This window comes from Gracilinanus agilis, chromosome 3, assembly GCF_016433145.1.
Source record: "Gracilinanus agilis isolate LMUSP501 chromosome 3, AgileGrace, whole genome shotgun sequence".
Lineage (NCBI taxonomy): Eukaryota > Metazoa > Chordata > Mammalia > Didelphimorphia > Didelphidae > Gracilinanus > Gracilinanus agilis.
The window spans coordinates 642,838,443-642,862,054 of NC_058132.1; the positions used below are offsets into that span (position 1 = coordinate 642,838,443).

The window sequence follows — 23,612 nt, forward strand, 5'->3', positions numbered from 1 at the left end:
TTCCCAAACCCCCAAGGATTCCACATATAGAATTCACGTATTCTTTTATCTTGAATATGGAAATTATATTTTATTTTTATTAATTTTCAGTTTCCTTTATAATTCCATGTAGTTTATCTTGTGATTTTTTTTAAAATTTAAATTTATCTGTGAAATTTAGACATTGTTCAGAGATAGGACACATAGACTTTACCAGACTGCCAAAAGTGTCCACAACAGTGGAAACTATTAAGAACTCTTACTCTGGAAAAAGGATCATGGCACATAGAGTGTACATTCCCACTTTCCCCATAAATCAATCAACAAGCATTAAAGAATAAACTTATCTTCTGTCTTCGAATCAATACTGCATATTGGTTCTAAAGCAGAAGAACAGTAAGGGCTAGTCCAGTGATGGCAAACCTATGACATGTGTGTCAGCAATGACATGCATAGCTATTTTTGATGACACATGGATGCATACAGAGAAGTATAAGGCCACATGCCGAGGATGTAACTTTTGCTGTAGTGTAGTGTAGACACTCTGTGCAGTATATATTACAATGCTACTTATATTAATTTGCCTATTTTTGGTTTATTAAATACAGTTATATATTACAATTATACATTTTTGTTGTTTAAACTATAAATATCTTGAAATTATGGTATTTTTCTCAAAGTGACACACCACCCAAGTTATGCTCAATTTTTTTGGTGAATTTTAACACACCAAGCTTAAAAGGTTGCCCATCACTGGGCTAAGAAATGGGGGTTAAGAAATTTTCCCAGGGTCACACAACTAGGAAGTGTCCAAGGTCAGATTTGAATTCAGGACCTTCTGTCTCTAGGCCTGGCTTTCAGTCCACCAAGCCACCTAGCAGCCTCCAATAACCTTTTTTAAGTGCCCTTTGTGCCAAGTACTGTGTTATATCTTTGGAATACAAAGACATCATAAAATTGTCCCTATCCTCAAGGATTTTAAATTCAATCAAAACATATAGATAATCATGCTGATATATATATATATATATATATATGGATAGACAGACAGAGAGACAGGAAAGCAAGCAGGCAGTCAGAAAGATAGATAGATAGATTTTTGTCTTTGGAACTTAGTATTTACTCCTAATATATGTTTGCTGAATCCCCTAATTATACTCTGAAAAATATTTTGAAAAAAAAATAGTTGTTGGTAATTATCTCTTTGCTCATGTTAGAGAAAAGAGTGAGAATGAATGTTGAAGGAAAGTACATGAACTAAAATAGAATTCATTAGAGAATTTTTGCCACCTCTATGATCAGCAATGCTAACTCCTAAGTAGCCAATGTTGGGATTATGAGTCTTGCTTAGGTCAACATCTGGGGAATAAAGAATCAGAGCAATTTTCATTTCTCTCTCTCTCTCTCTCTCTCTCTCTCTCTCTCTCTCTCTCTCTCTCTCTCTCTGTGTGTGTGTGTGTGTGTGTGTGTGGCTAACTTCAATGTTCCCTCCTTTATTCAAAATCCATTTGTTTTACCTTGCATTCCAATCTTAGACTACATAAGCTAATATTGCCTTTGAAATCAATGCCCATTCATTGTGATGCTGTCTAGAAATGTGAAAGCTACTTTTGTTCATGCTTTTCCCCTATTAGAAAATAAACTCCTTCAGGACAGATACTCTTTTGACTTTTTTCCTCTGGATCTCCAATACTTAGCAGTGTTTGGCACATAGTAATTGCTTGGTTAGTTGACTGATTCAGTATTTAAATTGACCCAATAATGTTCTTGATGTGGGTGGTTCATTCATCAGGGAAGGTTATATAATTCAGTGAAATTATTCTCCATATCATCCCATAAATTCTCCTTAAAGGATTTATCCTGTGTGCTGGATGCTTTTCTTCTTTGGTTCTTTTCTTTTCTTTTAACACTACATGAATATTACTCTAATACTCAAGCTTTTCTACTGAATTTCTCATTGGTAGTTCCACACTCCAAGGTGGATACTGGATTTATGTGATGTGCTTCTGAATAGAATAAAAGAAACCAAAAGATCATATTGGGGAAATTGTGAAAGTAGGTTTCCTTAATTTTCACATAGTGAGGTAAGACTTTCAGTTCAAATTCCAGTTATATCCTTTATGTCTGTGAGCTGGGCAAGTCACTTTTCTTCTCGAGGCCTTGTTTTCCGCACCTACTACTCCATACTCCCTATTAACTTAACCAAAATGAGAGCTTAATAAATGTTCATTAGTTTGAATTAGGCACTTACACTTACTTTTATATCTAGGATGATTCTTAGAAAGAACTACAATGCATACTATGTTCACTGATTTAGAGAAATGTATAGATTATCAATAAAGTATACATCAAATTTAAGCTATAGTTATCTTCTTTGCCTTATGCATTTGTAAAAATGGGCACAATTTTCTAACCAAGAAGTTCATGAGCTTATTGATTCAGAGCTAGAACAAACCTTAGAGGCCATGCAGTAGTTGTCTTTCATTTTATGCATGAGGAAAATGAGCTGTAGGTTAAATGATTCATGGACAATCATATAACTACTTAATGATTGAGTTGTTAAAACTTATTTTGGCCCAGATCTCCCTAATTTCAAGCCTATAACTCTATTATGCTACACTGCCATGACAGAGGATATGTAAACAAAGAAGGAAGTCCACCTAAGATTTTATGATACTTCCTCTGGGATTAAGCTCCATAATAAGACTTTTGCTCTTTGTGAACCTCTCAGTAAATTGGCTCCACTCCTGGATAAATAGTGACCACAGCCAATTCAGCCAGCCTCAGTGTCTTGGGGAGTGAGTCAAGATGACAGATAGGCTGTGGCTATTGTGTAGGAAATTTTGCTTTCCTCTGCAAATAAGAAAACCATATTGCCTGAAGCAAGGGAGATTGATTCAAAATGATATATCAAGCATCTAGCCTGTGAGAGCACTGTCCAATGTCCTGAATAAGATAGCAAAAGAGAAGGATGTGACATGATTTGGGACTGTTAACGAGTACAGGTATTTGTACAACCACAAAATAATAAATTGGAGACCAGAAGCAGGTTTATTTATATAATGTGGTTTCAGGTGCTAAGAGAATTCTGAGGAATGGGAAAGATGATTGTTAAGTAGACAATATCATATAAAAAGTGCTGACTTTGGACAAAGAAAGCATTGGTTCAATTTCCACTCCTGCTAATCATTACATTCGGGGACTTGGACAAATCTAAGCCTTGGACCTACTACAAGTTATGTGTAAAATGAGGATATTTAACTGAGGGACTACTTTGCTCTCTTCTCAGAATGGATCCTATAGTTCTAAAATGGATTTTCAGAAAGATGAAAAGAATCTCTCATGAGGTCCAAGCACGTAAAGTACTGAGATTTTTGTTTACAAATATATAGTGATCAACCATACAGGTTTTTTGGACACATAGATGCATAATAAGAATGACTTTAAATAGGGTTTCTCCGTGTGTGCTCACATATGTCTGTTGATTTGGGGAAATTATAGACCCCACAGAAAGTAGATACCTCATATTTTGTAAAATACTCAGCACATATTTGTGATTTATGTTGCTTCTTTATTATATATAATGGGTTCTATTGATCTTTTCTGAAATTCAAACTAAGTTTTCAATACTGCTTTGTGTGTTGGATATATTTCTTCGGAGATCAAGATTGTCATTCCACCAGAAAAGATGAGAGCCCATCAAAGGAAAGTGTTACTTTAATGCACTTTTTCTTATACATATCTCTGTTGAGTAATTCATCATAGGTTTCCCAGGAACTCAGAGCATGAATTATCTTATTTTTCACAAAAAGGTAATCATGACAAAGAAATCAAAGGAATATCAACTCCAAAAAGATGAGAGAAAAACCCATTTTAATAAGAATGATTTTGTCAGTAAAATATAAAAACTAAAGCCATATATGCTTAGATAATTGTGACCTGTGGCATGTTACTAAATAATGAATTACACATTAACTACTATGTAAATTTTCAACCTGAAAAGTTTGAAGAAAAAAAGGCAGATTGGTGATCATACAGCAAAAACAAGGGATGGACAATTCCAGATGGGGAGGAAAAGTTATTTTTCAGTCTCCAAATGGTTGAAATGATTTTTTGTAGAAGATTTTTGGGAGATTATGAAGGAAAATTGAATGGGACCTGAATGGATGGATTGTGATCTCTGATTGTGATTGTGTAATTCTGTGTGATGTGTGATTTTGATCGTTAGAATGTATATCCACACACTGAGGATTGCAGATTCACAGAATGACTCAAATCTGATTGACAATCTTCTCATCTGAAGATTTAAGGTTGTATTACTTTGACCACATTGGATAATCACCCTTTCCAATGTGGATTCCCATTTCATGCATTTAAAACAAAGCATGAGTAATATATTTTGCCTATTTCTTTTTGGCTCAGGTCCTAGGCTAAAATAGCCATCAATTGTATCCACTGTTAATAATGTGGAACCACCAGAAGCTAGTTAGGTGGGTAAAGTGATTGAGCTCTGTTCTGAATGTGTCCCAAGCTGTAGTGATTTTAAGGGAGGAGCTTAAGATATACTTTTTATATATTTTTGTTAAGACTTCCACCAATTTTCCAGGATATATAATATCACTATAACCTCCATTTACTAATTCTAAGAGAGGGCATAATTTTTTATTCTTTTAAAAATATTTTCCCTAATTACATGTAAGAACAATTTTAACATGTTATTTTTAATACTTTGAGTCCTGAATTCCTTCCCTCCATTCTCTCTCCCTCCTTCTCAAAACAGTCAACAATCTGGTAGAGATTTTACATGTACATAGAAATAATATTGAAGAAGAAGAGGACAAGCTGAGTTTTTAGTAAGAAATATAATCCCTGCAGTTGACATTTGGCCATAGGCAAGTGACTTCCATTGTCTAGGTCCTAGCTTTTTCCGTTGTAAAAAAATAAGAAAAATAAAGAAGAAAGAAATAAAAAGGAAGAAATGAGGGAGAGGGGGAAAAGAAGATGAGCCAAGAGTAGAGGAGAGGTGTTGGATTAGGTGATCCCAAGGTCCATTTCCTATTAGAGTTGGAATGGACAAATACCCAAGTGTGGTATAGTGGAGAGAATCAAGCCTTAGGGATAGTTTATTTGTATTGAATTTCTAGTTCTGACACTACACTTTCTGGGTAATTCTGAGGTAGTCACTTAGCCTCTCTGGACCTCCATTTGCTCATCTGTAATACAAGGATACTATTTTATTATGGATCTTCCAAGTAGTCTAAGATGAAAAATCATTTTCAGACCTAAGTGCACTGATGAAATGTAGGAAAATTTAAGAAAAAGATTAGATATAGCAGATGGCTTAAAAAAAGGGATAGTAATTGTGATACATGCACATGTATAAACTTCCTCATGATATATCAATAAACAAATGAATATTGTGTTTATATGGGCATATTATAATGTATAATATTTATATATACATCATATATCAATGTTTATGTTTATATATATACACACATATGTATGCATGTCTATACGTTTGTGTGTGTATGAATATTGCAGAGGTCTTTTTTGTTTCCTTCTTGGTTCTTAACCACATTTTTTATATTTAAGAATGTCAGATAAATTACCTGCACATAAGTGAAGTAGTATTCTATAAAGAAATATAAGTGATTTGTTTCAGAAAAAGTTCAGATTTTGATGGGGAAAGACTCTGTCAATTGTTACCCATTTAAACTTGGGCAAGTCATTTGATCTGGCTAGACCTCAGTTTCCTCATCTAGATTTCATCTGAGTTCCCATCCACATCTACAACAATGATATTATGAAATAAAGGAAGTTGATTAATGATCTTTTTAACAAGATTTTTTTTATATTTTGTAGTAATTGGTACACTTTAATTTATAGTACCACTGACATCTCTTCCTCAATTAACCTATTGTAAACATTTTATTTTCTCTTTTAACTCAATTTCTCATAATAATAACCCTTTCCTGATGAAAGAGTTCAGAACAAATGTTGCCACTCAATAGAAATTGAGTCTGATAAATGGGCATTACCATCAGGATGTGACTGCAACTATTGGGATCTTGCTGTTTAGTTACTGAGCCCCACTATGTTCCATTTAACTTGAAATACTATTATTACATATCCTTTTAGTAATTCTTTTCAAAGAATACATGATTTTTCCCAATGAAAAAAAGTCTCTTCTCTTTCATACTTCTACATGTTCTCCCTTTTATCTAACGACATTGTGTCATGCATTATCCTCACAAAAGATTACTGATCTCTACATTGTAACTATGATTACTTAACATCAGGAGTCATGTTTTATTCAGCTGATTATACACAAACGCACATCTCTAGGTCTGAACCCTGCATGCAATAAGTTCCTAATCTGTTCATTGAATATGTTGTTGCACCGTAGTACCTTATATCCCATGTGCATGCTTCTTACTGCAATTAGTACTGCTACACTTGAACTGAAGGTGATCTCAAGAAAAATAATCTCTTTTCTATGAAGCAGGAGAGGAGAAAACAAAGGATCTCTTGTATCCTTCCTTCCTGAAAAACAGGCAATTAAAAAAATTTGGAAATAGAAAGTTCTCCATATGGCTACATGTTTCCTCAGATTATGATTCTTGCCATGGCCTTACAGATAGCTATAATTCATAAATCCCATAGCTGTAATTGTTTATATTGGGTTCCAAGGGGAAAACTATTTTTATTTCTACACTTTTTCTTTTTTGTGGAGAGACTTGATGGGGGAAAAGGTTAGAAAAATTATTACAATATAGCACCTTTTTAATAGCAATCTCCTATTTGACAGTTCACCTTAGAGAAGTTTTTGGCAGAACATTGGCCTCTAGGAGTCCAGAAATGATTCAGGAAAATTCCCAACAATGCCTACTATTTAATGATTGATAAGAAAAATGATACTCTCAATATGAAATCCTGACAGTTTCCTAGACCTAAAACTTAGAGAGGTAAAAACATTGGAGGATGGAAGAGTATGAGATGCCTTGGTACAGAGTTAAATTCTCAGGAGTGTCCCACTTTGAAATATGGAAAGAAAAGAAAGGCAGAAGGGAAGGAAGAAAGGAAGGAAGGAATAAAGGACAAAAAATGGTGATGTTTTGAAGTGTTGGATCTTAACTATGGACAAAAACCTTTCAAATAGTATGATATTTCCATAGTACAATTATATACTTGAGCCTAATCTCTGCACTGAAATAAAACTTTAATATCAAAGTTTTATTTTCCTTTGTACATTGGAAACTTTTATCTTTACTATTGAGCAAAAAAAATCTACGTGTATAACAATCAGCCACAGACTGGAATATATATTTGCTATGACATCAGAGATAAAAAAGGATCTGCCCAGTACTTTCAGGCAATACATATTTCAGCCTTCCCAATGCCATGAAAAGAGACACATATCACAATGCAATTTAAAAAATCCTCATGAAGGGAATAAATTGAAAGACAGAATGTTTTCAACAGCAATCAGATTCCAACAGTTCCTTCTTTGGCTTTGGAGAATTTGGTCATTTAGTTTCTAATTAATTTTTAATTTGCACCTCTATGAGCCCCTTTTAATTATGATTTTGAAAAATTTGCAATTATTAGTTCTTGTTTTCTGCATTTGTTGTAAAGATTTTATGCTCCACGACATGGTCAATCTGTATATGTACCATATATTGCTGAAAAGAAGGTATATTCCTTTTTTTCCCTTTTCAATTTTCTCAAGATAGCTATTAACTCTAACTTTTCTAAAATTTCATTCCCTTCTCTTGCTTCTTTCTTATTTATTTTTGGTTAGATTTATCTAGTTCTGATAGGAGAAGGTTGAGGTTCCCTACTAGTATAGTTTTGCTATCTATTTCCTCCTTATCCTTCTTTAGTTATTCCTTTAAAAATCTGGATTCTATACCATTTGGGGCATATTTGTTGAGTTCTTCCTACCTCTTTTTACCTCTTCCTACCACCCTCTTTCTTATTCCTCTTTTTCTTCTCTATAGGGTAAGATAGGATTCAATACCCCAGTGAATCTGGCTATTCTTCCCTCTTTGAGCCAATTCCAATGAAAGTAAGGTTTAAGTATTACCTGTCTCCTCCCTTATCCTTCCCTTCATTGTAATTGTATTCCCCCCACACACAACTCTTTATCTGCTATAATTTACCTCATTTTACTTCTCTCTTCCCATTTCTCTTAGTGCAATCCTCTTTTTTGCTCCTAATTGTTTATATATGATCTTAAACAGCTTACTATCACACCCTCTGTCAATGTATACTTCTACTAACTACTATGATAATGATAAATTTTTCAGAGTTACAGATATCATCTTTCTATATAGAAATATAAACAATTTGACCTTATTGAAGTCCTTAATTTTTTTTCTCTTTCTTATTTAACTTTTTATGCTTCTCTTGAGTTTTGTATTTGGACATCAAGTTTTCTGTTTAAATCTTGTCTTTTCTTCAGAAATGCTTGGAAATCTTCTGTTTTGTTAAATGCCCATACTTTCCCTTAAAAGAATATAGTCAGTTTTGATGAGTAGATGATTCTTGGTTGTAAACCCAGTTCCCTTGCCTTCTGGAATATCATCTTCCAAGCTTTCTTGTCCTTCAATGTGGATGCTGCCAGATCCTGTGTAATCCTGGCTAGGGCTCCATGATATCCAAATTGTTTCTTTCTGGCTATTTATAATATTTTCTTCTTGACCTGGGAGTTCTTGAACTTGGCTATTACATTCCTGGAAGTTCACATTTGGGGATTTATTGTAGGAGGTGATTTGTGGATTCTTTAAATTTCTATTTTACCCTCTTGTTCAAGAATATCAGGGCAGTTTCCTAGTATAACTTTTTGTAATATGATGTCTAAGCTTTTTGTTTTTTGCTTATGACTTTTAGATAGTCCAATAATTCTTAAATTGTTTCCCCTGGATCTATTTTCTAATCTACTTTAGTTGTTTTCTCAATGAGATATTTCATATTTTCTTCTATTTTTTCATTCATTTTATTTTGTTTTATTGTTTCTTGATGTCTTGTGAAATCATTAGCTTCTATTTAACCAATTCTAATTTTTAGAGACTGAATTTCTTCCATGACCACTTGATCCTCCTTTTCCATTTGGTCCATTTTACTTTTTATGGCATTCTTTTCTCCACTGGATTTTCTTGCCTCTTTTTACAGTAGGTCAATTCTGATTTTTTAGGTTACTTTTTACTTCATTGGATTTGTGTGCTTCTTCCAGTTGACTAATTTTGCTTTTTAATCTGTTATTTTCTTTTTGCATCACTTTCATTTCTTTTTCCCATTTTTCTTCAACCTATCTCATTTGATTTTTGAATTGGTTTTTCAGTTCTTCCAGAGTTCGCAACCACTTCCAGGGTTTTTTGGGAAATTTTGCATGTGATTACTTGGATTTCACCATCTCCTTTTAGTTCTGTGCTTTGCTGACTGTTCCACTAGATAGAGGTGGGTCTGAGATGCTCTTTTGTTGGTGCAGCCCATGTCCCAGAATCCCAAAATTGGCCTATGCCCACGTGGTTCTGAACCTGAGACAGTAGGTGTGTATGTTTTTGTGGCGGGAGGGGGTTTGGGGGGGGTCTGCCAGCACTTCTCTGTGTGCAGTTTTGCTTCTGTTTCCCCTTATCCCATGAAAAACAACTCACTCTGCCTACCTTTCAAGTTGTATTCAGTGGGGGAGCCCCCTCACTCATCCTGCTTTGACTCCTGTCATTTTGAGGTTATTTCTAAAGACTGTTTTTAGAAGGATAGTCAGAGTGGTTTCAAGTTTTGCTGCTACTAAACCACCATCTCTGCTCTGCCCTCTCTTCTTTGGTGTTGAATACCTGATTTTTTTACAATGAGTCCCTTGGTGTTATCTTGGGACATTATTTTACTAATAATAGTTTAATCCTTCACAATTGATCAATGTACAATATTTCTGTGACTGTATATAATGTTCTTCTGGTTCTGCTCAATTCTCTTTGCATCAGGAAAAAAGCCTTTTAATTGGAAAACAATATGTATATTTTTAAAATTACCACTTTTGTTTTTAAGTCCCATAGAAGGAAAATCTACTCCTTTCTCTGATGAGGTGTGCTATGATTTCTCTGGACCATATGGATTCTTCCCACATATTCCTGAAATATGGCAGATTCACCTTTTGCCAAACTGTGCTAGAAATGTAGCAAATTATTGGCAAAATGCACACTCAAGAGTATCAGTGTATGAGTAATATTCAGATCTCAAAGCATTAGGGAGAAGTATGTCATTTTCTTTAAAATACTTGTCCCTGTACATACCTCACTCTGTTTAATAAGTTCAAAATTCAAACATTTTAAAGCATATACTATACACATGATATTGTGCTGAGTAATAGAGATCTGTATGGATATAGAATCTGGTAAAAAGAGATAAGGATTCAATCTAGTTTTATTGACACAAGGAATTCCCTCAACAGAGAACTCCCTCTACCAATGCAATCAGGCAACAAATGATTGCCACTGTCACAAAGCCAATATGTACCAAAGATTTGACTGGAACTCCACACTTCTTCCTATATCTGAAGCCTGTTTTTTAGCCACTATACAGTGCTAAACCTCTGGCACATAATAGACAATAAATGTATTTATTGAGTGAAAGACTGTTAAGGTAAAAACAACACAATTTTTGTCCTTGAAATTAAATGTTGCTAAATTAGATATAGCTTGGATGTAGAAAAGTGCAAGAAAAAGGAGTGGAGGGAGAGGGCAAAGGAGAGATAGAAAACTACTATAGGGAATTTAGAGCAGGATAAGTGGTCCTTTCACTTTTGGATTGAAGACCTCTACTGAGGGAGAATTCACTAGCTGTCAGGTAACTCAAACTACTGGAAGTTCTTCCTTGACTTTGTTTCTCTGTAAATTCTCTCTGTTCAGCAAGAATCTATTAAGCACTTATTGTGTAATAGAAATTGTATTGGATACTATAGATATCTAATACAATTGGAGTACCAAAATCAAGTGAGGATGTTCTGTGATGTGATTTTGCTAGGTATAACTAAGTAAGGGAAAGCAAACTCATGGGGATTACATAGGTAAATTTTTCTGATTTTTTTTTTTGTTTTTTCGGTTCAGACCTCTAACTTCATTCATGTAGGTAATTCCCCTAACTGCCTTTCAAGGAGAAAGTTATAGTCATCAGAGCAGATCAATCAGGATCAAAAGAGAATGTGTACGGGGAAAGACATGGATCTTACCGATTAAGCTAACATTGCTCTCAAAAACTGACAGTGTAAGGTCAGTGTTATCTTGAGGTGCTTGTCATAAATCCATCACTTTCTGAAGATAAAAACCAGTAGGCAAGGAAAGCTTACTGGAAGCTTAGTAAAGATTTGAGCAAAGTTTGGGGGTTTACTTGAGTAGCAAGAGACTGAATGTTTATTTTGACTGAATTGGAAAAGTGATAAATTCACCTCCTGAGCAATATCCAAACACAATGCCCACAAGGTTTTTAGGAACAGGTAGCAACCATTAAGGCTACTCGTGCTTTGAGATACAATATGAGGAGATCAAGGAATGTGATATTCTGAATTCTAGCCTAGCACTAGGAGTTCCTCTTTAAGATTCAATGATTGAATGGAAATGGAGTGAGGAATGGGAGGACAATGGTTTATGTGTGCCTTGTTGATGTTCTACAATGTTGGTTATTGTTGTGTTATTTTTATTATTGTTGTTTCATATCTGTTATAATACCCATTGGGGGAAATGCAAGTTGTGGAAAATCATTCAATATAAGTTGTCACTGCTGCAGTTTATCATTTCAGGATTTTAAGAGGCACTGATGGATTAAGGAACTTTCTTATAGTTACGTAGCCAGAATGTGTTTTAAGTGTAAAATCTGAACTCACATCTTGTTGACTCCAAAGATGGTTACCTGGACACTATGCTAAACTATTGCATTTTCAGAGACAAGTAAAGTCATTGACTGACTTGCCAAATTTTGTACTGAGAAGTTAAACCCATGCTGCTGCTGTTAGTATGAGACTTCTACAAGTACTAAAGATCACAAGTCATGGCTAAAGCTAAAACCTCCTGGATTCATCGACAGCAAAAGAGTGGAGAGAATGATGGATGGGAGACCTGGATTCCAATCCTTCCTCTGCCACTTTTATCTGTATGAAATGGAGCCTAAGTTTTCCCACTTGAAAAAAAATATTTTCTGACCTCTCTGGTTCCTTTTGCTATGATATGTAATCAATAATACCATGATTTATGCTTCTGTTATCCTAAGTAGATTTACACTGAATACTCTGTTCCCATGACATAATGTATCAGTGTTGAGCAGGTCAATAAAAGAAGAAAGAGTAAATAGCTAGAGGAAAGGCTTTTGATCCTTGAGATTTCAATGGATTGCCCAAGAAACAGAAGTTCCAAAAAATGGGGAGACAACATCTTCAGTAGTATATGAATATGTTAGGGTTTAGCTCAGAAGGATGACAGGTTAGGAATGATTTGGTCATACTGTTAGAAGTCAGAATTGACAGGTCTTTATCCTCAAAGCACTTTCATGAAGATTTAAGGCAATGATTACTGAGAGTTTTCATTCTTCATGGTGATGAAGGTTCCAGTCACAAGTTCTTAGAAGAATCTACAGAAGGGTCTGTGAACTTTTTAAAATAAATATATTTTAATATAATTAGTTTGTTTTGTAATCTTCTGTATTTAATTTTATTCATTTAAAACATTATTCTGAGAAAGGGTTTGGAGGCTTCATCTGATTACCAAAGGTTTCCATCACACAAATACAATTAAGAAATCTCTAATCTAGGATCTTACCAGGCACCATTGAATACAACCACCTCATTAAAAAAAATGAATCTTAGAAAAGGGAAAGGGAACTTGTCTAATATCTTCCCAGATAACTAGTAGTTGATCTGGAACTTGAGAGGTCTTCTTACTACAAATTCCAGACTTCCTCCATTCCACTCCACCACTTCTTGCTTGTTGGATCACACTGTATGATCAATTTATTAATTAGGTTAGCATTTAACCAATAAATTAATAGATTAGTGATCTCTACAAAGACCAGAAAATTTCTTCATGCTGGTCTATATATACAATCTGGGAGCTCATTATTCAGCCTCTTCCTAGGACAAGCCAAGACATCTCTGATTGGTGAATAGTCAATGAAGAAGTTGTCCATTGAGTCTTTCCCTACCACCATGAATAATGGGAGTTGGACAGTCATAAAACCAACATGAAGAACCCTATCTATTATTCGGGTTTGTGGGGTGAGGTAATTAGGAGGTGTATTCCTAGGAGTACCTAAGAACAAAGAAAATGTAAAATCCAACAGACTGAATGCAACTACTCTAATCCAGGACCATCTTATAGGAATTAATATAGCATATAAAAACAAATTCACATAAGAGGGAAAGTGCAGTGATGGACATCAACAACAACTAGTTTGAAGTCATTAGTAGTGGTGAATTTAGTGGCTACCCACAGTAATAATAGGAAGGTGCCATTAAGATAACAATTTTTTCTCTAATGTCCTTTCCTATGGTTCAGTGAAACCAGGATACCCTCATGCTCTCCAGAAAGTTTCTCATTTGATAACAGAGGCACAGCTATTTCTGGGTCAATTGTTCAATGTTAAATTTCTTAATGAAATCAGGTATCCTCAATAACTTAGAAACCCACAACTTGACCCAGATTAGAGAAGTAAGAACAACATTTTGGTCACTGCAATGATGGTCAAAGTAAGAATTCTTTGCTTTTATTCATGAATACTTTTTGAATAACATCTCAAAAGTGAGTCATACACAACATATGTCAACCACTGCTCTTCAGGGGCTGGACACAGAAATGGAGTGAATGAATGGCAGATGATTAAAAGATCCTTTTGTTGAGAATCTAGAACCTTCCCTTCCAGATCAAACCTGTTAGGGTTAGAAGCCTGTTTCACCTGACCCTCTCATTTTCAGATAAAAATGGGGAAGACCAAAGAAGGGAAGGGATTTTCCCTATAAACATAAGTAAAAGACTTACAAGTTCTTTTTCTAGTTTAGCTGCTCAGAAACAAGAAGACATGGACCTACTTCTTTCTCCTTATGTCATCCTCTTTTTACTATCTTGTTGATTAGGATTTTGATACTTCATTATCAAAATATGCATGCCTTCTGGCTGTACACACAGAAACCCATTGAATCTACTCTACTCTGCACAGTTCTTATTGATGCTCTGTCCTGATCATTTCACAGAGGCTCCACAATGACAGGCCAAGAGTAGAAGAGTAGTGGGCCATCCTACCACTAATCTTTTGAATATTCCTGGGACACTTGAACATCTCTTGAACTATCTGGCTGTTACCTTTTACTCTCTTTACATGATACAAGCTCTGCTTTTTCTGATGATTTATATCTAGCATACTTACACCCACTTCATTGCTTTTTAAGGGCAACCACTACACTGATTTCTCAAATATTGTCATCTTCCATGACTTTGCATCATACTTGTTAAAAAAGGCATGGATCTTCATCCTAGGAAGCAATCTGGGATTACTGAAAACTGTGCTCCAAATATGAAAATATTATATAATCCATTTTCTTCCTCTTATCTATTCTTGGTGCAATTAATTGTCTAAAATGCATGTGCAGATAAATGTTGGGAGGGGAACACCTGCCTTCATCAATGCAGTTAATGCCTGATAAGGTAATAACTTCTATCAAAGTATCCAGAAATGCTGGGTGATGCCTTCTATGAAGTGGGGAGGGAAGGGGTTGAGATACTTGAAAATAAATTTGATTAATTAAAATTAAAAATAAAATAAAGTGAAAAAAGTATCTGGACAATTACTCTGACCTAAGAATCTTAAAAAATTACCAGTGTCACTGATGAGTTAAGTGACTTGCTTAGGGTCATACAGCCAGTAAATGTCATAAATAGGATTGGAATCTGGGTCTTGAGTCTGGGCCAGCTCTCTATCCACTATTTCATATTACTTCTGCCTCTCATATACATATACACACATAAATACATGTGATGAGGTTTCTTTTAATAAATCAAAATAAAACAAATGGTCCCATATCTGCTGATGAAGCATCTGCCACAAACAATGTTCTCAAAATTTAAAACAAAGCAATCCTACTCTCATTGGGATTTTTGTTCGCATTTTTTCCATGAGAACTACAACTTTGACTAATGAACAAATGTTGCTCCCTGACAGTTCCTAAGTATTAACTTGCTATGATTGATTAGCTCACATTATCCACAATAAACAGCCTGACTTGGATTGAAGGAAGTAGAAATGTTTTTTTTTTCTTTTTAATCCTGATTGCTCATCTCAATAAGTCACATCACTTGAAATAATAAGGTCCAAGATTTTTGAAACTGGTTTGTTAAACTAACCACAGTAAAAGATTGGAATAAACTCTCTAGCTTACTCTAGGTCTGATAGATTTGGAAAGCACTTTTTAAACCCTAAAAATCAAAATGAGGTTGTATGATTTGGGCCACTATCATCAGCTGTTTCTGAAGAACTGGGGTTGTAATGGTGAGGAGTGGGAGGGAATTGACTTGATTTGATCCTCCAGAAATCCATCACACATTTTTATCAGACAAGAAGGTGAAAAAATATACATGTAGAGGTTGGCATTTCTCCATTTCTTTCCTGATGTTTTAAAAATAAGCTATACTCAAAATGAGTCAGTTTACATTTATTAAGCACCTACTATATGCCAGGTGTGGAGCTAAGCAAAGGAGATAAAAAAGAGGCAAATAGCAGTTCCTTCCTTCAAGATATTTTATGGCATGGTATATTAAAAGTGTAAGAATCCTTAGAAGTCATTGTTCCCAATCCTCCCTATTTTCAATGTGGAAAAACTAATGCTCAGCATAGTTAAGAAATGACTTGCCCAGGATCACATAGCCAGTTAATGTCTGAAATAGGATTTGTTTCCTGACTTTAAGTACAATATTCTATCCCTGGTGTTACTTAGCTGCACTTACAACTCTCTAACTAATAATCAGGTATAAAACATAAGGCTAGGATGATAAATTGAAGCTAGGGATCCTGAGTGGGGAGGGATAACTTTCTTCTTCATTAGAATGATTTTGGGTTGGAGCCACCTATATGAATGATTAAATTCTACATGGATAGCCTGGATGTCCCTGCTCTGGTAGAGAAGGTCTTGTATTTTGAATGCTGCTTTGGTTTCCACATTGAGAAGCATTGATGAAAGGCTTCCTATAGGTCTTGTCACTAGAAGCAAGTCTCAAGGGAACCTATGTGTTCCAAGAACAGAGTTGAAGAGGGAGAATAGTTGAAGCACCGAGTACAGCCTTTACAAAAACACAGAAGTTAGAGATGGAATGTCGTGTACAGGGACTAGGAAGTAGGCCAGTCTGGCTAGAAGATGAAGGGTGTGAGGGGGAGTAATGTGAAATAAGTCTGGGAAGGTAGGATGCAGCCAGATTGTGTGAAGGGCTTGAAATGCCAAACAGAAGCATTTGTATTTTATCATAGAGACAATAGAGAACCAATGAAGTTTCTGTAACTTGGGAGTGACATTATAAGACCTGTACTTTTAGAGAATGATTTTTGCTACCTTTGAAGACTAAGTTAGAGAAAGAAAAGAATGGAAGGAAGAAATAAGATAGTTTTTACTCTGGTTTTGACAAGAGGTGATAGGAACATGAGCTGTCATGCTGAATGACAGAATGGACAAACATAAATGAGTGTGAAAAATATTGTGAAAATAAAATTAAACAATAACACCAACAGATTAGGGCATGGATTTGATTGTGAGACGGTGAGGTAGAGTACAGATTCAAGGGTTATAGGCTCCCAAGTTGTGAAGTTGGGTTCCTGGGAGGAGAGTAGTGCTTTTAACAGAAATAGGTTGACCAAGAAAAGAGGGTGCATTTGGGGAAATAAAATGAGTTCTGCTCTGAAGATATTTAGTTTGAGATGCCTGTGAGATATCTAATTAGAGATGTCTAGCATGTAGCTGGGAAACAAGACCAGAACTTACAAGAAAAAAGAGATATGCAGCTTTCAGAGTCAACTGGGTAGAAATGAGAGTGGAAGCTATGTAAACTGATTGTCAAGAGAAATTATGTATATAGAAGAGAGCTAGATAAAAATGTAGATAGATATGTTGCTAGATAGATAGCCAAAGCAAGCATTTATTCAGTATTCATTAGGCATTTTCCTAATATTTTAGGAAATCTGCTGAGTATAAGGGCTACAAATAGAAACAAGCAAAACAATTCTTGACTTCAAAATGTTTTTATTCTAATAGAAGACAATATATATAAAGGGGTGCTGGAAGTGAAGATGAGGAATAGAGGAGGAAAAGGAAGAGGGTACCCACTTGTTGAATATTGGAATATACCATAAAGTGTTATAGAGGCCTGAATCACAGCAAAATATCAAAGTACTCAATTATAAGACCCAGGAAATGCAGGGTGGAATCTAAATTTCTGATGAAATGGAAATGGGTGGAGTATAGGACCAGAGTAAAGAAAGGGCCTGAAGGTGATAAGGAAAATAAAGTACTCAGGAGAGAGCCATAAGGTAGACCTCCATATAGAACATGGGAAATCTTTGATGATTGTTCAATAGAGATTGAGAAAGAAAAGTGAAAATAAGATGGAGAGAACAAGGAGTGAGTAGTGTTGCTATAGCTGAAGGAGGAAAGATTCCAGAAAAAAGGCATTTGTCATTAATGTTCAAACCTCCAGAGAAGTAAAGAAGAATGATAACTGAGGTAAGCCTATAGGCATTGATTGATATAGTTGCTTTTGGAGAGGGCTGGATGTTGCCAAACTGAAGTTCTAGGGAAAGCCTGGGGTTAGATATTTGGATTAGGGAGCAATTTGATATATGGGACAGAAAAAGCAACCAGGTAGCACAATAGATAGAGGGCTGGGCCTGGAGTCAGGAAGACCCAAATTCTAATGTGACCTCAAATACTAGCTGTGTGACCCTGGGCAATTCATTTAACCCTGTTTGACTCCATTTCCTCATCTGTAAAGTGTGCTGGAGAAGGAATTGGCAAACCATTTCTGTATCTTTGCCAAATTTAAAAAAATGTGTGTTGGGGGAACAGCAAAAGGTAGATTGGATAGGATGCTTGGCCTAGTTTTAGGAAGACTCATGTTTTTTAGTTCAAATCTGGCTTCAGACACTGACCAGCTGTGTGAGCCTGGTCAAGTCAGTTAACCCTTATTTGCCTCAAATCCTCATCTATAAAATAGGGGCATAATGTAAGAGTAAATGGCAAACCACTCCAGTATCTTTGCCCAGAAATCCCCATGGACAAAAGTCCATGGGGTCACGCACAGTAAAATACACACCCATACACACAAACACAGAATATATCATATATATATATGTATAGAACACATAATATATATATGTATATATATACACATATCCTTTGTATACCACATTTGAGAATTAGTGCTTAAAGAACATACTATAACAGCATATGAAAGGGGTAAAAGTACCTTACCAATAATAAACAGGATTTGGTGAAATTCATCAGCAAAAGCATAGTGGGCAGGGATCCATCAACTATTAGTGTCAAAGGAATTTTCCACTTCTGACCTGGCTTTTGCTTGACCTCTTGAAGGATCAAACAAATAAGATATGTAAAGTGTAAAGTGTTAAAATGATAAAAATGCTACCTTATCTTCATCATCACCATCATCATCATAATTACTATTATTCAGAAATATTTCCTTTACTTCTTCGTGCAAGAGAAATGAACTATTTGCATCTTGAAAACTCTCCTGGGTTTTGTGGCCTTGAGCTAGAGATTTGTGATTTCTAGATATTTGTTATTATGTCTTAGATCTCTCCTAGTTATAAAATAACCTTTGTGAACCGGTACCTCGGTAATCAGCAACCTCTCAGAAAACTCTGGGTAGCGGGAGTGAATATTTTTAGGTGTTTTCCTTTTTCTAATTACATCTCATCTCCCCGGGATACTTTGTACAGGTAAAAGCCACAGGTGCATCGGGTTTATAACTCCCCAAGGGAACTTAGGCTCAGGTTGAGAGGAGCTTTGATAATTTTCTGTCCAAGAAAGCCCTCCAGTGGTCACTGGTGGTATCGCTTCAAGTAGGTCTTCAGGAAGATCATAGAAGCAGGGTAAAAAGATCGGAGAAAAACCATCTGCCCAGGTTCAGGACCAAGGAAAGCTCCCACAGTTTCAGCCTGTAGAACTAGCAAGAGCAAACCAAATCTAGAGAATATTCCCTTAGCCTGGGTCCGGATATTTCCTGGCTTAGATTCCCGGAAGTGTTTGTGGGTGACGAGGTTATAGGGTGGGGTGGAGCGCAGAGTTTCAGAGGAAATACTGTGGGGAGAGCGCGTCCTCTGCCTGCCACACAAGCATTTAACAAGTTTCGGGGTGGTGGTGGTGAGCTGAACAAGTCCTGTGACTGGTGTGAGAGTAGAGCCTGCGACAAGGAAGGAACAGAAAAGGAGATTTTTTTTTTCTGATAACTTTCGACTTTACATACAGAAACGAGGTGGTGGTGCTGGGGAGAGGGGGAGAGAGACAGAGAGGAGAGGGAGAGGGAGAGAGAGAGAGAGAGAGAGAGAGAGAGAGAGAGAGAGAGAGAGAGAGAGAGAGACAGAGAGAGACAGAGAGAGACTGAGAGTTCCTATGGGTCTCCTCACGCACGTACTACTTCCATCCTTTTCAAGGCTCTACTCCTCACCCCTGATTGTATGGACCTCCCCCTACCTATACCCACACTTTGCTCCTTTGTGGTGAAAGGTGGAGTCGAGCAGGAAAGCAAGATGCAAGGTGGTCCTGAGTTATCCCATCTCCCTCTCATCCCGCTCATAACATGTTCATAGGAGAAAAAGCTCCGGGGAAAATAGTACACCATCCTTCCCCCCGCCCCCATTCACCTCATTCTCAAACACTTTCTAAATGGCCCTTACCAATCTCGCAGCAACTCCTCTCACCACTGTGTTTCTCCACCTCCTCCCTGTCTTCAGCAGGTCTTTCTGTCACTTCCCCCTCCCCAAGATCCACATGCACATGCATGCAAAAAACTTCTGTGCCCTCTACCTTCCTGGCCACCCCACTCTTCCAGCAACTAGTCCGCTGAGCGGTTTCCGACCAGGACGAGTAGTCCCCATCCCACCGTGCACCGAAGATAACAGTACATCAATGAGAATGTGCAGGAGAAAGACGTACAGAGAGAGAGACACACACAGAGAGAAAAGAGAGAGAAAAGGAAGCAGAAAGATAAAGAAACCCAGTGAAAGAGTTTTATAAAGACAGAGACAAGAAAGAGTGGAAAGGGGGGCAGGTGAGGAGAGAGAGAGAGAGAGAGAGAGAGAGAGAGAGAGAGAGAGAGAGAGAGAGAGAACGCGAGCGTCACAGCTTCCTCCTCGTGGCCTCGGTCCCTATGGACAGAGACTCGCCTTGTTTCCCAGTAGGGGGCAGGGGCTTCTTTTTCTTTGGGAAAGAATACAAACCAGGTGACATCCGTGACCCAATCCTCCCCCTGCCCACCTCTGGGAAAACTAGCTCCTTTGAAAAGTCCCAAAGTGTCTTGTTGTTGCAAGTTGGGGCGTGGTGGTCTTTTCGGCTGCAGTTCCATCATCTCGCTGCTGGCTCCGGGAACTAAGTGAAGCCCACCCCGCACATCCCCTGGCCCTGTTCAGGCCTGCCAACGTCCTTGCCAGTTCCATCTGGACCCAGGCCTTGAGCGACTGGCCTCTTGACTTCAGTCTCTCCTTCGAACGGACCGATCCATCAATGAGCCCACTCCCTATATCCTGCGAGTCGCGGAGCATGGGCGTGGACGCTTCCTCTCGCCGGGAGCCCGGGCTCTGGTTGGACGCTTAACGGAGGCGGGTAGGGAGGGGAGTCCCAGAGCCCCAAACACAAACTCGATCCATGAAGATTCTGGGGCTTTTCCTGAAGAAAGGAGTGCTTATGCTGCAGTGTCTCTGTGGAAGGAGCCTGAGATCCAGCAATAGCCCAAGTGGTGAGAAAATGCTCCCTCCCCCAGCCCTGTAAGGCACAGGTGCTCTCCCTGCCCCCATCCCACCCCCACCCCCAGGCCCTTCCTTTATCCGTGGCTGAAAGAGAACCTGGACAGACTTATGCTGTCTCTGCCAACCTTCAGTCACTCACTGGGCCAAGTGAAGAGACCTCCATCCCCTTCCTTTTATTATTAACGCATCTCCTTTCCCCACCCCGCCCCTGCTGCCCCTTTTGATCGCTGAAGTCATCACCAGGTTTTTAGACCAGCTTAGCTCTTGCTCAGCCAGTAATTGGGCTCCTCCAGTCTTTCACTTGGTGGTTAAAGGGCCAGGCTCTGCGGTTTCTCTCCCACTTCCTCACTCCTTGAGGACTCCCAGGTAAGCAGGGTCTTCCCCTTTGAGTAGCTGTAGGTTGTCTACTAGAAGTTTGTGGCTTACTTAGACCAACTTAGACCAAGGGGAAAGCACAATGGGGAAGGTGGCTGGAAAATTATGAGTATCTGCATACTCCGGAAAACAAATCTGGTTGGCCTGGGAGAGCAAGCTCTGGGTTCCTAGATAATGAATCCTGCTGACGTTGTCAGAAGTACTGAAACAATTGAGTAGTGATTTTCCCCTTAGATCATGCAAAACTCACAACCGCCCATCCTCCTGCATCTTTCCAATAGCACTTCGATTTTTAAAGAAAGCCATTGAGACAACTAAACTCTGAGTGAAATCTTCCTCAGTTCACTTTGTGTTAAAAAAAAAAGTATTAATTCAGCCTTTGATTGTTTTCTTGTTATTTAAAAGCAAAAGAAATATAATATTAAAATGTCCTTCTTGCCTTCCTTCCTTCCTTCTTTTTTTTCTTCATTCCTTTCTTCCACTGGGATGGGGAACTTTTCTCTTTTTTATAGATATTTTATTAAAATTAATATATATTCTTAATCATCATTTCCCAAAATCCAAGCACCTTTTAGATGTAGTTAAGGAATATTGGGAGTTGCTCTGCAGTGTAGGGGATAAAAGCACTGGGCCTGGGGTCAGAAAGAACAAAGTTCATATCTGACCTCAAACACTTGCTAACACTAACCTTACAAGTCATGTAACCCCTGCTTGCATTAAAAAAAAAAATAAAACTGGACAAAGAAAATAGCAAATCACTTTCTTTTTCCAGTTTCTTTGCCAAGAAAACCCCATGGACAAGTGATCCACAAGATCATGAAAATTTACAAGTCCTGAACAACAACAAAAAGATACATTTCTAATAATATAAGAGTTTTACAATCTTAGATGATTGAGAGTTTTGGGGGAATTTCTCTTTAATTAAGTAACGTTAATATTTCTTACTTAATCAGGACTGGTAAAAAACCATTGAAATCAGGGTCATATGGAAGAAGAAAAAAGTGTATAATCATCCTTTTTTATTTCTAACTCTGTTTTACAAACCAGCAGTGGAATGTTAGAATGGAATGAGTCTTCTTGGTAACTGTGTTGCTATGGTAGTTTGAGAGCTTCAGTCCAAGTTTCTTATCAGCCTTTAGAGATAGCATACACCTAGCAGTGGAATTACAAACTAAATATTTCAGGAGTTTGGTGGGTTATCTGAATGCTACTCCACCTTCCCCCCTAAAAATCTCCTATAGAAACACAATTTTAAAACAAAAATGCAATACCTTTTGCATGACTATGTGCTCTGAGTTACTATTAAATATATGTGGATTTTTAAAAGTATATGGATTTATTCCTTAAAAATTAATTTCAATTTTGGGTTCATAGGCATTTTATATAATAATTTTCTGAAATATGGGTATCATAAATAGTTTGAGGTTGCTAGGATTAAAAGATAAATTGTGAAGTATTTCATTTACAATTTATTATTTTAAAGCCTTGAAAGAGCTGAGATAGACTTCTAAATAAATGATGATAATGAGATCTCAATATTAGTCATTGGGATTTTTTAAACATGAAGATATCTTGTTCTTTTCTATGTTATCAGGTGGTTGCTATCCTTGGAACAGGTTGTGAAATCTCAAGATTTGCTGGATATCTAAGGAATGTCATATTAAATTCAATTTAGAAATTAGAGACTTGTCACCCAGTTACTCATACAAAAACATAAAAACAGGTCCAAATTGGAGATATTGTACAAAATTTTATGGAATAGACACCTTTTCCCCACATATCATATTTATCTATTATTGTTTGCCTTTTTCTGTATTATTTACCTTTGTTCTACTCTCCACCTCACTTCTACTCCTTGAGAATCATAGCTTTCTATGAAATAAGTCATGGACTTTCATTCCACCTGTGGCATAATCAGACCATGGTATTCATTACAAGGTATTGGAACTCTGAGATTCAATTAACTTTATGAAAGCTGATTTTAAATTATCATTTCTGCACAATAAGGAAGATTTTGTTGTGATTGTGTGTTTGGATATTTTTTAAATACAGTGACTTTCATTTTTAAATTTTAAAATATTTCACACTTTGATGTAGGGAGATAGGTACAAATCTATATGGGAATCATCTCTTATACCCATTGGAAACTACTGTGGTAGAGGGTTGAAAGACATCCTGTAGTTCCTCAACAAACTGAAAGCATTGGTTGGAACTGAAACCTGGAGGTCTTTAAACTTATTCAGTAAGAATTT

The 23,612-nt window shown here is 36.8% G+C and overlaps 1 protein-coding gene across 1 annotated transcript in view; it reads left to right on the top strand.

Moving 5' to 3' along the window:
• Positions 1-20,884: 20,884 nt before the first annotated feature.
• Positions 20,885-23,612, top strand: part of FGF12 (fibroblast growth factor 12) — a 366,369-nt gene continuing 363,641 nt past the window's right edge. Inside the window, exon 1 of the mRNA XM_044670883.1 lies at positions 20,885-20,975. Within this exon, the coding sequence (XP_044526818.1) occupies positions 20,885-20,975 (91 nt within the window). The remainder of the gene's footprint in view (positions 20,976-23,612) is intronic.